The sequence below is a fragment of the Bos indicus x Bos taurus genome, chromosome 8, assembly GCF_003369695.1.
Source record: "Bos indicus x Bos taurus breed Angus x Brahman F1 hybrid chromosome 8, Bos_hybrid_MaternalHap_v2.0, whole genome shotgun sequence".
In the NCBI taxonomy this organism is placed as follows: domain Eukaryota; kingdom Metazoa; phylum Chordata; class Mammalia; order Artiodactyla; family Bovidae; genus Bos; species Bos indicus x Bos taurus.
The window spans coordinates 83,007,120-83,020,501 of record NC_040083.1 but is presented as its reverse complement, the minus strand read 5'-3'; the positions used below and the strand labels follow the sequence as shown (position 1 = coordinate 83,020,501).

The window sequence follows — 13,382 nt, the reverse complement described above, 5'->3', positions numbered from 1 at the left end:
CTACACCTGCCACCACAGCAGACGTTTGCCTACCATACGACAGTATTTCTGCATTTAACAGCATGGTTGTGGTGCACACTGGTTGAGCCTCAGTGCCCCTTGTGCCCGCTGGGGGTTTGAATGACTTCAGAAGGCTGCAGACTCCTGGGGACTCCTGGGGTGAATATCAGGGCTTCTTGTTCCTTCTCAGAGCTATACTTTCTCCCTTTTCTGATTTCTTTCTCAGAACAGGGGAATAGTGGACTGGCTTAGTAGCAATGTCCCCAGGGGTAAACATCCATTTCCATGTGTTTATATTGAAGACTTCCAAGAAACAGCAGTTTTAATATAGGAGTCTCAGTTTGTGAACCTGGGCCTCATTGTTAATTCAGAATATTGGAAGTTAAAGCAAGCACCCCAAGCGTCTTTATTAATAATGAACAAGGGCAGAATATCTAAAAACACAGTACTTATTTTTTAGTTACCTTCAATTAAACCAATTTAGTGCCAGCAGCCTTACATAAACAAGATGAAATTATGAGCCCTCAATGAAGTAGTCCTATTGGCTTGCCTCATTTCATTATTATAAAAAGGAGTTTTTCTTTTGAGTCTCTGGAATTTATCTCTTCTGAGATTCTGATGCTTTATAGATTTTCAGATATATATTTATTTCTAAAGTATAAATCTAGAAACTCTTAGAACACTTGATTGAAACTAAAAGTTTGTTTCACCATAGAAACAATGTTATGAATGGCATAGTGACCAGAAACTGAATTTTAGGTACCTTTTGAAAATAGACTACATGTATTATGTTAATAATTTATAACAGTATTTCAATAGGAATATGTATTTCTACATTCAAGTTATTGACTTACAAACTTATAGCATGGTGCTTTCAGAAGTTGCCACCTGCTGTAATTATTATTATGCAGAATTATTATACTTTCTCATGTAATAATAAAAATAGTTAATAATTATCGAGGAATCATTCTATCAGACATTGTTTGAAACAGTGTACATGACCTATCTCATTACATTGCCACAATAGCCTGAGGAGAAGGTATTATTAATTATTCCCATTTTATATACAAGGAATCTAGGGCACAATATTCAAATAACTTTCCAAGGAAAGTAGGTGATGGATCCAAGAGGCTGTCTTGCTCTAGAAACACACCCTCTGCTGTAATCTCAGTTTTTAAATTTGTATATTGAAAGTGTTTGTTTCTTTCCTTCATATATGAAAAAGCATGACCTATCACTATAGCTTAGAAAGTATAAGAGACCTTAGATTTTCTTCAGCTTACTCAATTCTAGTGTTCTGGGAGAATATTGTATTCCTATTCTGACTTTCAGCTTACTCAATTCTAGTGTTCTAGGAGAATATTGTATTCCTATTCTGACTTTCAGCTTACTCAATTCTAGTGTTCTGGGAGAATATTGTATTCTTATTCTGACTTTCAGCTTACTCAATTCTAGTGTTCTAGGAGAATATTGTATTTCTATTCTGACTTTCCATGCTGGAGTATCTCAGTATTTACCCTATCTAGCCTCTTCCATTTGATCAGTCTCTTAAGATTTCAAACAGAAGTTCCTATAGTTACCTTAGAGCCCAAGCAATAATAACTATTCTCTGAAATTCCAGATGCTGCTAAGTCACTTTAGTTGTGTCCGACTCTGTGCGACTCCATAGACGGTAGCCCACCAGGCTCCCCTGTCCCTGGGATTCTCCAGGCAAGAACACTGGAGTGGGTTGCCATTTCCTTCTCCAATACATGAAAGTGAAAAGTGAAAAGTGAAAGTGAAGTCGCTCAGTCGTGTCCAACTGCTAGCGACCCCATGGACTGCAGCCTACCAAGCTCCTCTGTCCATGGGATTTGCCAGGCAAGAGTACTGGAGTGGGGTGCCATTGCCTTCTCTGAGGCCTCTATAAGATGACAAAAATACAAAAATCATTAAGTTAAAAATTTGACTAACTTAAACGTGTTATATGGTAAAAGATGCCAAAAGAGATGAGATACTGTAATCAATAATTTTAAAAAACTCTGTAGGAAAAATAGTAAGATTCTCATTTCTTTCACTTCATTGTTCTGCCCTGTGTTCACTGAATCATCATGAATTTCTTCCAGCTGGTCACTTTTAACCATGGCTGAATCCATTTTAGACTGTGAACAAAATATAAGAAGAGCTTATATAATTAGGTGTGTTAGTCTGCCATATAAAATTGTGTTTTATTACCAAGTTTGGTTTGATTGTATTGAAAGTTGATTGATGAATTTGAGTGAAAGGTTAACTTCTCTTATTAATGGAAGGAGTACTTTGATGAGTCATTTTTTCCCAGCTGACCGAAGGGTCAGAGATTCTGTTGAGACTCACGTGTGTGACTCACTGTACTCCTGGACCTTGGACTTCCACAGTCTGCAGATCTGGTAATAGCACCCTGATTCTGTTTGTGATTAACAAAGTCAGTAATGCCAGCTCCTCTTGTTAACAAATTAGGCTCCTGGAAAATAATGTGTAAACTTTCTTTAGTTAATCAAATCACTGCAATAAGTTCAAAGTACAGTTAATGTATTGCAGTTGATGAATAGAAATAAATAATAGGACTTTTTTCTGATTTAAAAAAATAATGAAAAATGAAAAAGATTCACACTCCAACGTACTTTCACAGAAATAGTAAGTTTAAAGCAGGAAGTGCTTTATTGTTACTCACTTAAAATTATTTTCTGTTTTCAAATAAGTATCATTCTATGTGATTTTTTAAAATGCCACCAACACAGCTCATCATTATTAAAGGAACAGAATAAAATTAAAATCTATCAAAATTGAAGTTGGCAATGAATCCAAATATTTTTAATGAAAATTACCACATAGCACTCAATTGCTTATGTGGTATCAACAACATACAGTTTTTATTTATTGTTTTTATAAATACTCCCAGTTCTTTGAGTAGATAAATGTTTCCTATCTTTGGTTTGAAGTTTGGGCCATGTGGCTTTCTCTTATTCCCAATTTTATTTAATTTTTCAGACACAGAATGTTTTCCAGAAGTTTCTGTTTTGTTTTGATTTTTGACAATCTTGGCATAAAATGTCCTGGATGTTTTCTGACCCTTTGATTGGCTTGGGGCTTGCCTGCAAGACAGATTTATATTGACTATGTTTTTTGTTTCAAAAGTAAGTGTTAAAAAGAAAAGTTTTATTATGAAAACGTGCAAACCTATTCAGAAGGAAAGAGAATAGTATGCAGGTCCCATGTACCCATCAACCAGGTTTGGTGGTTATCAACATTTAATGTGTATTTTTTTCATAAGAAAGGTGGGCAAAGTATTACTGATGAAACAGGTACAGTAAAGTGTGACAAGGTTGTACTAGTCAGAGAAGAGAATTCCACTTTAATTGGTTTAAAAATTTGAATTATAAACTTAAGGAGGATTTAGTGTTAAATCTATAAAGTTACTAAAACTTGGCTAACAAAGTGTTGTTAAATAGAAAGTGCGTAGAAGTCATTTAATCATGTTATTAAGCACATTCTTACATAGAGTCTTGAGTCACTGTGAAATCATTTTTGGATTCAGGCAAGGGAAAAATCATGAATAAAATACTCCTTTTTATTGTTACCTATCTTTTCAAAAGGGTTAATTTTATTTTCTCACCTAGGGACTAAGAGGAGAAGGCAGTGGCACCCCACTCCAGTACTCTTGCCTGGAAAATCCCATGGACGGAGGAGCCTGGTAGGCTGCAGTCCATGGAGTCGCAAAGAGTCGGACACAACTGAGTGACTTCACTTTCACTTTTCACTTTCCTGCACTGGAGAAGGAAATGGCAACCCACTCCAGTGTTCTTGCCTGGAGAATCCCAGGGACAGGGGAGCCTGGTGGGCTGCCGTCTATGGGATCGCACAGAGTCAGACATGACTGAGGCGGCTTGGCAGTAGCAGGGACTAAGAGAAGAAGCTGAGCATTAAACTTCTCTACCAGCTCCTTTACCCCAGTTACTTGATTGGTTTGTAAATAGGAAACAATAGTTTATTTGTTCATGATACTTTTAAGCATCTATAAATTCTTTTTTTTTTTGCCTGCTCTTAGTTCCCTGACCAGGAATGGAACTTGGGCCCCAGCAGTGAAAGTGCTGAGTCCTGGCTACTGGACCATCAGGGAATTCTCCTTCCACCCTTTTCCTTTTGTGCAAATTCTTAAAAATAGTTTGTGAACTGAAAAGTTTTCTTAGTCTTGCCAATATCATTAATTTTATAATAAACTTTCTTTTAAGATTATTAAAAAGTGAACACAACCTTGATTTTATGACTAGAAATTAGTAAAAATTTAAAAATAACCACAGCAATAATAGCTGTCATTTTGTTCTTGCCACCTGCCAGGTTCTAAACAGTTTAATTAAATCCTCACATTGACCTTTGAGGCAGTTTTTAAAATAATAATTCCCATTTTGTGAAATGAGCCTCAGGTTCGGAGAAGAAAAGTAATTTGCCCCATTTCTCACAGCTGATATTACCCAGGAGTTTTGAAACTGTATTTTTCTGTTTGTGAAAGTGGAATTTGTACTAGAATGTTTAGATTGATAAAACCAGTATTATTATTCTAACCATTAGTTTTCTTTGCTTTTTTTAACAATAGGCTACTGAGTTCAATCAATGGAAGAATGTTCTGTTTATCATACAGTTTCTTCTTTCCTGTTTTTTGGGGTAAGAAATCACAGATAAGAAGCTTTGGTCTGTTGTATCTCTTGATAAGTCAAATCAAAATATACATTCTCTCTGCTTTGTCAAAATCCCTTAGTCTGTGCTTCTCCAGCTTTTTCTGAGAAGTAGCCCTGTAGCAGCCCTGGAGAAGGAAATGGCAACCCACTCCAGTACTTTTGCCTGGAAAATCCCATGGATAGAGGAGCCTGGCAGGCTACAGTCCACGGGGTCACAAAGAGTTGGACATGACTGAGCAATTTCACAAAGCTCTGTAGCAGAGGAGTGGATCGGGACCCATGACCTCCAAAATATGATGTTGCCTATTGATTTCTGCAAGTTAGTTTGAAATAAAGTCAGCTGCCGTATCACATTCAAATGTGTTTTTTGTCTTTGTCCCAATGTCCCAAGTTTCCCAAGATTCTCACCTCACATAGATATGTGGAAATAACCATTTTCTGTAGTGCTGTATCTGTTATATTCAGGGTGTTTTCTGAGGAGATTTGCCCAGGCCATTGTCCAATAATTTTAGGCTTTTGTTCTTAAAATTTTCCTCAGGTGTATCATTCTGTTGAGGGGCCTTGCAGCTTGTATTTTTTTATATGTTCCCCAAACTTGAAAATTTCCTTTCATAAGTAGATAATACATACAACTAGTAAATAATTCAAAAGCTGCAAAAGGATGCACGGGGGAACATAAGCTACCCTCTGTTCTTCCCTGCCTTGTGGCACTTACTGAAGTTTTCCTCTTTAGAAGTTTTGAAGAGACTTCCTCTCCACTGCTTGAAGTCTTTGAAGTATCCTTCCTGGGCTGGGCTCCATGTACACGCAAGCACCCGTGTCTTAGCCCATGAGAAAGGGTCTTTGAATGACTGTCTTGGAATTACTTGTCGAAAGATTTTTCCTGTGAAGAAAGATGAATTTCCCCTTATTATTATTATTATTATTATTTTCATTGTTGTGTAGATGGACTGAGACAACTCATGATCTCTTTGGTCAATAGTCTTCAATTCTTAAACTTGATCTTCCTTGCAGTAATGTAGTCTCATATACAGTAAAAGTGTTTATGTATATTCTCCAGCTCAGTAATTCTTTCTTTAGCTGTGTCTGATTTAATATTTAACCTATTTCTTGGAGTTTTAAAAAAATTTATAGTTTATTGAGCTTTAGTTGATGTACAATAATATATAATGGCAACCCATTATATATTAGAATACTCCAGTATTCTAATAAGTATATATAAGAATACTCCAGTATTCTTGCCAAGAGAATCCCATGGACAGAGGAGCCTGGTGGGCTATATAGTCCATGAGGTTGCAAAGAGTCAGACATGACTTAGTGACTAAACAACAGCAATTATATATGTTTCAGGTATACAGCATAGTGATTCACAGTTTTTAAAGGTTATAGTCCTTTATAGTTATTATGAAGTATTGGACATATTCCCTGTGTTATACTATATATCCCTATAGATTATTTTATACATAGCAGCTTGTACGTCTTAATCCCCTATTCCTTTCTCGCTCCTCCCCACTGGAGTTTTTTATTTTAACAATTTTATTTGTAAAAGTTCCAGTTTTTTTTAAAATGTAATCTGTTCATTCATGACATTCTTTTGTTGGTTATCTTTGTGACTGTATCTTTTATTTCTTTAAATATTACACACATAGCTATTCTGTATCTGATGATCCCAATATCTGCAGTTCTTGAAAATCTAAATATATAGGTTGTCCACTCAATATGTGTTTGTGAGTGTCATTATGGTTTATTTTCTTATGTATTTGGTGACCTGTGATTTGCAAGCATGTGATTCAATCTTAATCGTTAGGATTAATCTTAATTAATCATAATTTTGTGGACCAAAATTAGGAATTTGAGAAACTTTCCTGTATGGACAAATTGTTTTTAGTCTTGTTGGTAGCCAGGTGTGCTCCTGACTTGGACCATTCTGGCCTTTTTGAGGGTCTGGGCTCAGTGGGCTAGTGTCTCTTCTCATTTGAGGTTTGGCCCAGGGCTCAGGCCCAGAGACTGTTGTTTTGCAATGGCCTCTGCCCTGACGTACTCTGATCCTGTACCCAGTTTCTCCTGTTTTCAAAGGAGGGATTTTGGGCAACCTCTTGCGCCTCTTTCAAAACCAGTAATCTCTCAAATAATGTGTTCTTTCCAGGCGTTGATTGTTTGACAATGGTGAGTACTAAGTGCTCCCAGTACTTAGGCTGCCATTGTTGAATGCCTAACCATAGTAAGATATTTATATCCCAGTTGCTGACTGAGAACAAATAATTTTGAAAAAAATCTGCTAACCTGTGTGAGTTACTCTTTGTCAATTACCTTCCCCCCATTCCAGTTAATAAAAAATTCAACTTATATCACAGACTCAGACTAGTACCTTTCCTTGCCTAAGCCTGTGTTCACCTATATGTAAACAGCAGAGTCAAGTTTTAGTTCTATCTTATGTCATTAGAAACTTAATGAGATACAAGTGCTTTTTTTTTTCACTTGCACTTTATATATATATATATTTTTTCACTTGCTCTTGTAGCCATGACATTCAGAAAATCAAGAAACAAACCCTTTGATGTCAGCTGTCTTCATTGAGTGGTGGGGTAGGCAGTGCCTAGATGTGAGTTGGCAGCTTCTGGGGCTCTTTGTCAAAATCTTGACCCCATCTGTCTACAACTCTATACATTTTTTTCCAGTTAACAGTGTGCTTCCTAGAAAACAAAGACGCTCTTGATAAATGTTCTTAATTGTTATTTTATGAGTAGTCATTTTGCAAGTAAAATCTAATAAAGGCTTTACCATCTGAGCCACCAGGGAAGCTCAATAAAGGCATAGTAATTAAAAATAAATCAGTAAGTAATAAAAACAATATTTCAGATTCTACAACTTTAAAGATGAAAATTAGGTGAGTCCCAGTTTTTTGGAGAAGAATACTGCAACCCACTGCAGTATTCTTGCCTGGGAAATCCAATGGACAGAAGAGCCTGGCAGGCTACCGTCCATGGGGTTGCAAAAGAGTCAGACAAGATTTGGTGACTAAGCAACAGTTTTTAAAGGGGGTCTTTTGAGGACATTAATTCATGGCATCAATCTAACAGTTCGGTGCCTCTCCCCTGGAATCAGATGGATTTGAATCCTGGCTTTGCCGCTTTTTAGTTCTGAGTCTGTGGACTAGTTATTTACTCTCTTTGAGCCTCAATTTCCTTATCTTTAAAACAAGAACAATGAGGTTACATAGCTGATTTATAAAGTTCTGTGAATTGTGGATTGCTCAAACTCATGTCCATTGAGTTGGTGCTGCCATCCAACCATCTCATCCTCTGTTGGCTCCTTCTCCTCCTGCCCTCAGTCTTTCCCAGCACCAAGTTCTTTTCCAGTGAGTCAGCTCTTCACATCAGGTGGCCAAAGTATTGGAGCTTCAGCTTTAGTGTTAGTCCTTCCAGTGAATATTCAAGATTGACTTCCTTTAGGATTGATTGGTTTGATCTCCTTGTTGTCCAGGGAAACTCTCAAGAGTCTTCTCTAGCACCACAGTTTGAAAGCATCAGTTCTTTGATGCTCAGCTTTCTTTATGGTCCAACTTTCACATCTGTATATGACTACTGAAAAAAAACTATGTTTTGACTATATGGACCTTTCTCAGCAAAGTGATGTCTCTGCTTTTTAATATGCTGTCTGGGTTTATCATAGCTTTTCTTCCAAGGAGAAAGCGTCTTTTAATTCTGTGTATACAGTCATAGTCTGCAGTGACTTTGAATGCCAAGAAAATAAAACCTGTCATGTTTCCATTTTTTCCCCATCTATTTTCCATGAAGTGGTGGGAACAGAGGCCATGATCTTCATTTTTTGAATGTGGAGTTTTAAGCCAGCTTTTTCACTCTCCTCTTTCATGTTTATCAAGAGGCTCTTTAGTTCCTTTTTGCTTTCTGCCATTAGAGTGGTATCATCTGCATATCTAAGGTTATTGATATTTCTCCTGGCATCCTGATTCCAGCTTGTGATTCATCCAGCATGATGTACTCTGCATTTTGTTGTTGTCGTTCAGTCACTCAGTTGTGTCCAACTCTTTATGACCCATGGACTGCAGCATGCCAGGTTTCCCCTGTCCATCACCAACTTGTGGACCTTGCTCAAACTCATATCTGATGAGTCGGTGATGCCATGGAACCATCTTGGCCTCTGTCATTCCCCTTCTCCTCCTGCCATCAAGATTTCCCAGCATCAGTGTCTTTTCTAATGAGTTAGCTCTTCACATCAGGTGACCAAAGATTTGGAGCTTCAGCTTCAGTATCAGTCCTTCCAGTGAATATACGATTTCCTTTAGGATTGACTGGTTTGATCTCCTTGCAGTCCAAGGGACTCTCAAGAGTCTTCTCCAACATTACAGTTCAAAAGCATCAAGTCTTTGGTGCTCAGCTTTCTTTATGGTCCAACTCTCATATCCATACATGACTACTTGAAAAACCATAGCTTTGACTATACAGATCTTTGTTGGCAAAGTAATGTCTCTGCCTTTTAATATGCTGTCTAAGTTTGTCATAGCTTTTCTTCCAAGGAGCAAGCATCTTTTAATTTCATGGCTGCAGTCACCTGCAGTGATTTTGTAACCCAAGAAAATAAAGTCTGTCACTGTTTCCATTGTTTCCCCATCTATTTGCCATGAAGTGATGGGACCAGATGCCATGATCTTAGTTTTTTGAGTCTTGAGTTTTAAGTCAGCTTTTCCACTCTTCTCTTTCACTTTCATCAGGAGGCTCTTTAGTTCCTCTTCGCTTTCTGCCATAAGGGTGGTGTCATCTGCATATCTGAGGTTATTGATGTTTCTCCCAGCAATTCTGATTCTAGCTTGTGCCTCATCCATCCTGGCATTTCATAGAAGTTAAATACGCAGAGTTACAATATACAGCTTTGATGTACTCCTTTCCCAATTTGGAACCAGTCTGTTGTTCCATGTCTGGTTCTAACTGTTGCTTCTTGACCTGCATACAGGTTTCTCAGGAGGCAGGTCAGGTGATCTGGTATTCTCATCTCTTTAAGAATTTTCCATGGTTTGTTGTAATCCACACAATCAAAGGCTTTAACATAGAAAGCGAGGCAGAAGTAGATGTTTTTCTGGAATTTGCTTCCTTTTCCTATGATCCAACAGATGTTGGCAATTTGATCTCTGGTTCCTCTGCCTTTTCTAAATCCAGCTTGAGCATTTGGAAGTTCTTAGTTCACATACTGTTGAAACCTAGCTTGAAGGATTTTTAGCATTACCTTGCTAGCAGGCGAGAACAGTGCAATTGTGCGGTAGTTTGAACATTCTTTGGCAGTACCTTTCTTTCGGATTGGAGTGAAAACGGATGTTTTCCAGTTGTATGACTACTACCGAGTTTTCCAAATTTGCTGGCATATTGGGTGCAGCATTTTAACAGCATTATCTTTTAGAATTGAAATAACTCAGCTGGAATTCCATCACCTTCATTGGCTTTGTTCGTAGTAATGCTTCCTAAGGCCCACTTGACTTCACACTCCAGGATGTTGGCTCTAGGTGAGTGCCAACTGGATAACCACACCATCATGGTTATTGTGAACCTCCATCCATAGTTCTTCAGGTACTCTATCAAATCTAATCAAACCACTAGGCAATTCACGTATGACCTAAATCAAATCACTTATGATTCAGTTCAGTTCAGTCGCTCAGTCGTGTCCGACTCTGGGACCCCATGAACCACAGCACGCCAGGCCTCCCTGTCCATCACCAACTCCCGGAGTCCACCCAAACCCATGTCCACCGAGTCGGTGATGCCATCCAACCATCTTATCCTCTGTTGTACCCTTCTCCTCCTGCCCTCAATCTTTCCCAGCATCAGGGTCTTTTCACATGAGTCAGCTCTTCACATCAGGTGGCCAAAGTATTGGAGTTTCAGCTTCAACATCAGTCCTTCCAATGAACACCCAGGACTGATCTCCTTTAGAATGGAGAGTCTTCTCCAACACCACAGCTCAAAAGCATCAATTCTTTGGTGCTTAGCCTTCTTTATAGTCCAACTGTTATATCCATGCATGACTACTGGAAAAACCATAGCCTTGACTAGACGGACCTTTGTTGGCAAAGTAATATCTCTGCTTTTTAATATGCTGTCTAGGTTGGTCATAACTTTCCTTTCAAGGAGTAAGCATCTTTTAATTTCATGGCTGCAATCACCATCTGCAGTGATTTTGGAGCCCAGAAAAATAAAGTCAGCCACTGTTTCCACTGTTGCCCTGTCTATTTGCCTTGAAGTGATGGGACTGGATGCCATGATCTTAGTTTTCTGAATGTTGAGCTTTAAGCCAGCTTTTTTACTCTCCTCTTTTACTTTCATCAAGAGGCTCTTTAGCTCTTCTTCACTTTCTGCCATAAGGGTGGTGTCATCTGCATATCTGAGGTTATTGATATTTCTCCTGGCAATCTTGATTCCAGCTTGTGCTTCTTCCAGCCCAGCACATCTCATGATGTACTCTGCATATAAGTTAAATAAACAGGGTGACGATATACAGCCTTGATGTACTCCTTTTCCTATCTGGAACCAGTCTGTTGTTCCATGTCCAGTTCTAACTGTTGCTTCCTGACCTGCATACAGATTTCTCAAGAGGCAGGTCAGGTGGTCTGGTATTCCCATCTCTTTCAGAATTTTCCACAGTTTATTGTGATCCACACAGTGAAAGGCTTTGGCATAGTCAATAAAGCAGAGATAGATGTTTTTCTGAAATTCTCTTGGTTTTTCGATGATCCAGTGGATGTTGGCAATTTGATCTCTGGTTCCTCTGCCTTTTTATTATTTCTTCTATTATGTGTACTTCATCTTCAGTCAGTTTTAAGTCTGAAACTGATTTAGAAGAAATCTATTTTTTCATGGTGCATTTTTCAGAATGCTGCTTTCTTACAGTTTCTCACTCAGAAGACACTGTGATCAGATCATTTCCTTCTTGGCAGTAATACAAACCTTTGTAAGCTTCTGAGCACATCCTTGGTTTTCAGAGCAGCTGGGACTGGGCTCGGACTGTCCCTTCGCTTTGGTTCAAGCTCAAGGAGCCACAGGATTAATGTGTGCACATTCCAACCCTGACTCCAGAAAACTCTCTGTCAGTTTCTCTCTTATTTTCACTGCTTTCAAGTTTGCATTTCCAACTTGCTTTTTCTGACCACCCAACCTCTATCCAGAGTTGAAAATGTAATTTAAAAACTTTTTAACACTTTGAAAATGTACATTAAGAAGCCAACAGAATGATGAAAAGGGCAGATTTTTCTTTTGAGCTAGGGTTAAGGATTCAGCTTTAAGGAATGCTATTTGTAACCAAGAATTTGTAAATAAAGCTTATGATGAAATTGCATCAGGCAGGTAAACCGGATTGTGGCAGCCACGATAATTTAACACAGGCAAAGGTAAAATAAGACTGAAATTCAAGTAGACAAACTAGATTTTAAAAAGCTAGCTCTGCCGGTCTTTTTAATCTTGCCCAGAAGTGACAGGTTCTGGTTCGTTCACACCAGCAGCTGGCACCAGCCCCCAGGCCCTGGAGGCAATTATTTGACTCTGTTTCTGCCCCAGTAGCAGCCTCTTTGATGGGCTTCCCTGGTGGCTGAGTCAGTAAAGACCTAAATGTCCCTGTGTCCGCCTGCAACACAGGAGACACAGGTTTGATCCCTGGGTTGGGAAGATCCCCTGGAGGAGGGCATGGCAACCCACTCCAGTATTCTTGCCTCGAGAATCTCATGGACAGAGGAGCCTGGCAGGCTACAGTCCATAGGCTCACACAGAGTCAGACACGACTGAAGCAACTGAGCATGCACACAGCAGCCTCTTTGATCTCACTGAAGCAGTAATATGTTCCTTAATAGAAATACAAGTGTATCTGTTTTCCCTGCTGACAGTATAAAGAATGTTCTATTCTTTGAAACTTCACTGATACTGCCAAGATGTAGGGTACAAGACAAAACAATTCTGCTGGTTGCTTGGGCACTGGAGTGACAGAACCTTCAAAGAGTTTAGATATCCCCATCATTGCCCAACAAAGTACATCCTAGTGTGAACTCAATGCTCCAGGAAAATGGGCCATATTTATCCCATGGCTTTGGCTTCCTTGGCACACCACTGTGGTCTGGGGTAAGAGTGAGTTCTTACTAGAGTTGGGCAAGATGAGAGTACTTGAAGTTCTTTGAAATTTGGAATAAGAGAGTAATGTGCTTGGGTATCATTGTGATTGGTGGAAGGAGTGTGAAAGTGGCCTTTTATTACTCAAACATTTGTGTTGGATTTCTATATATGCTTGTACGTGGAATAGCAATCAACAACAAGATGTAAACAAGGCCATTTAGGTTCTGCTTGTGACTGCCAGGAGTGTGCCATCCAACTTTGGGTTAATCAGTTATTTTTTGTGTTATTTTTCAGAAACAGGAAGAAACCTTTGAGCAGGGGTTCTGGTCCAGGGGTTTCCACATGAGCACCTCCATCCCTCGGGGCCCTATAAACACCAGCTGGTATCTGTTGTCTGAATAAATGTATCTTGTATCTGTGCCATCATTTTTCAGATGTACACAGATGATAAGTATGATTTTAAAAGTATGGAATGGCAGAAAGCTACTGAGAATTCAGCAGTGCTTTTAAATGTCTTTTCATTTTATTAATTCATAGATGCTAAAATCAAAACTATCATGTGAAGATTGACATTTTTGGTTTTAAA

The 13,382-nt window shown here is 38.6% G+C and overlaps 1 protein-coding gene across 5 annotated transcripts in view; it reads left to right on the top strand.

Moving 5' to 3' along the window:
- SLC35D2 (solute carrier family 35 member D2) overlaps positions 1-13,382 on the top strand; it is a 58,254-nt gene that overhangs the window by 38,393 nt on the left and 6,479 nt on the right. For 3 of the 5 annotated variants that reach the window (XM_027550251.1, XM_027550249.1, XM_027550248.1), the window contains one exon: positions 4,610-4,677. The exons of 1 other annotated variant lie outside the window; for it this stretch is intronic. In XM_027550251.1, the coding sequence (XP_027406052.1) occupies positions 4,610-4,677 (68 nt within the window). Of the gene's footprint in view, positions 1-2,317; positions 3,630-4,609; positions 4,678-13,382 lie in introns of those variants that run through there. One more of the 5 variants, XM_027550252.1, reaches the window with a different exon arrangement.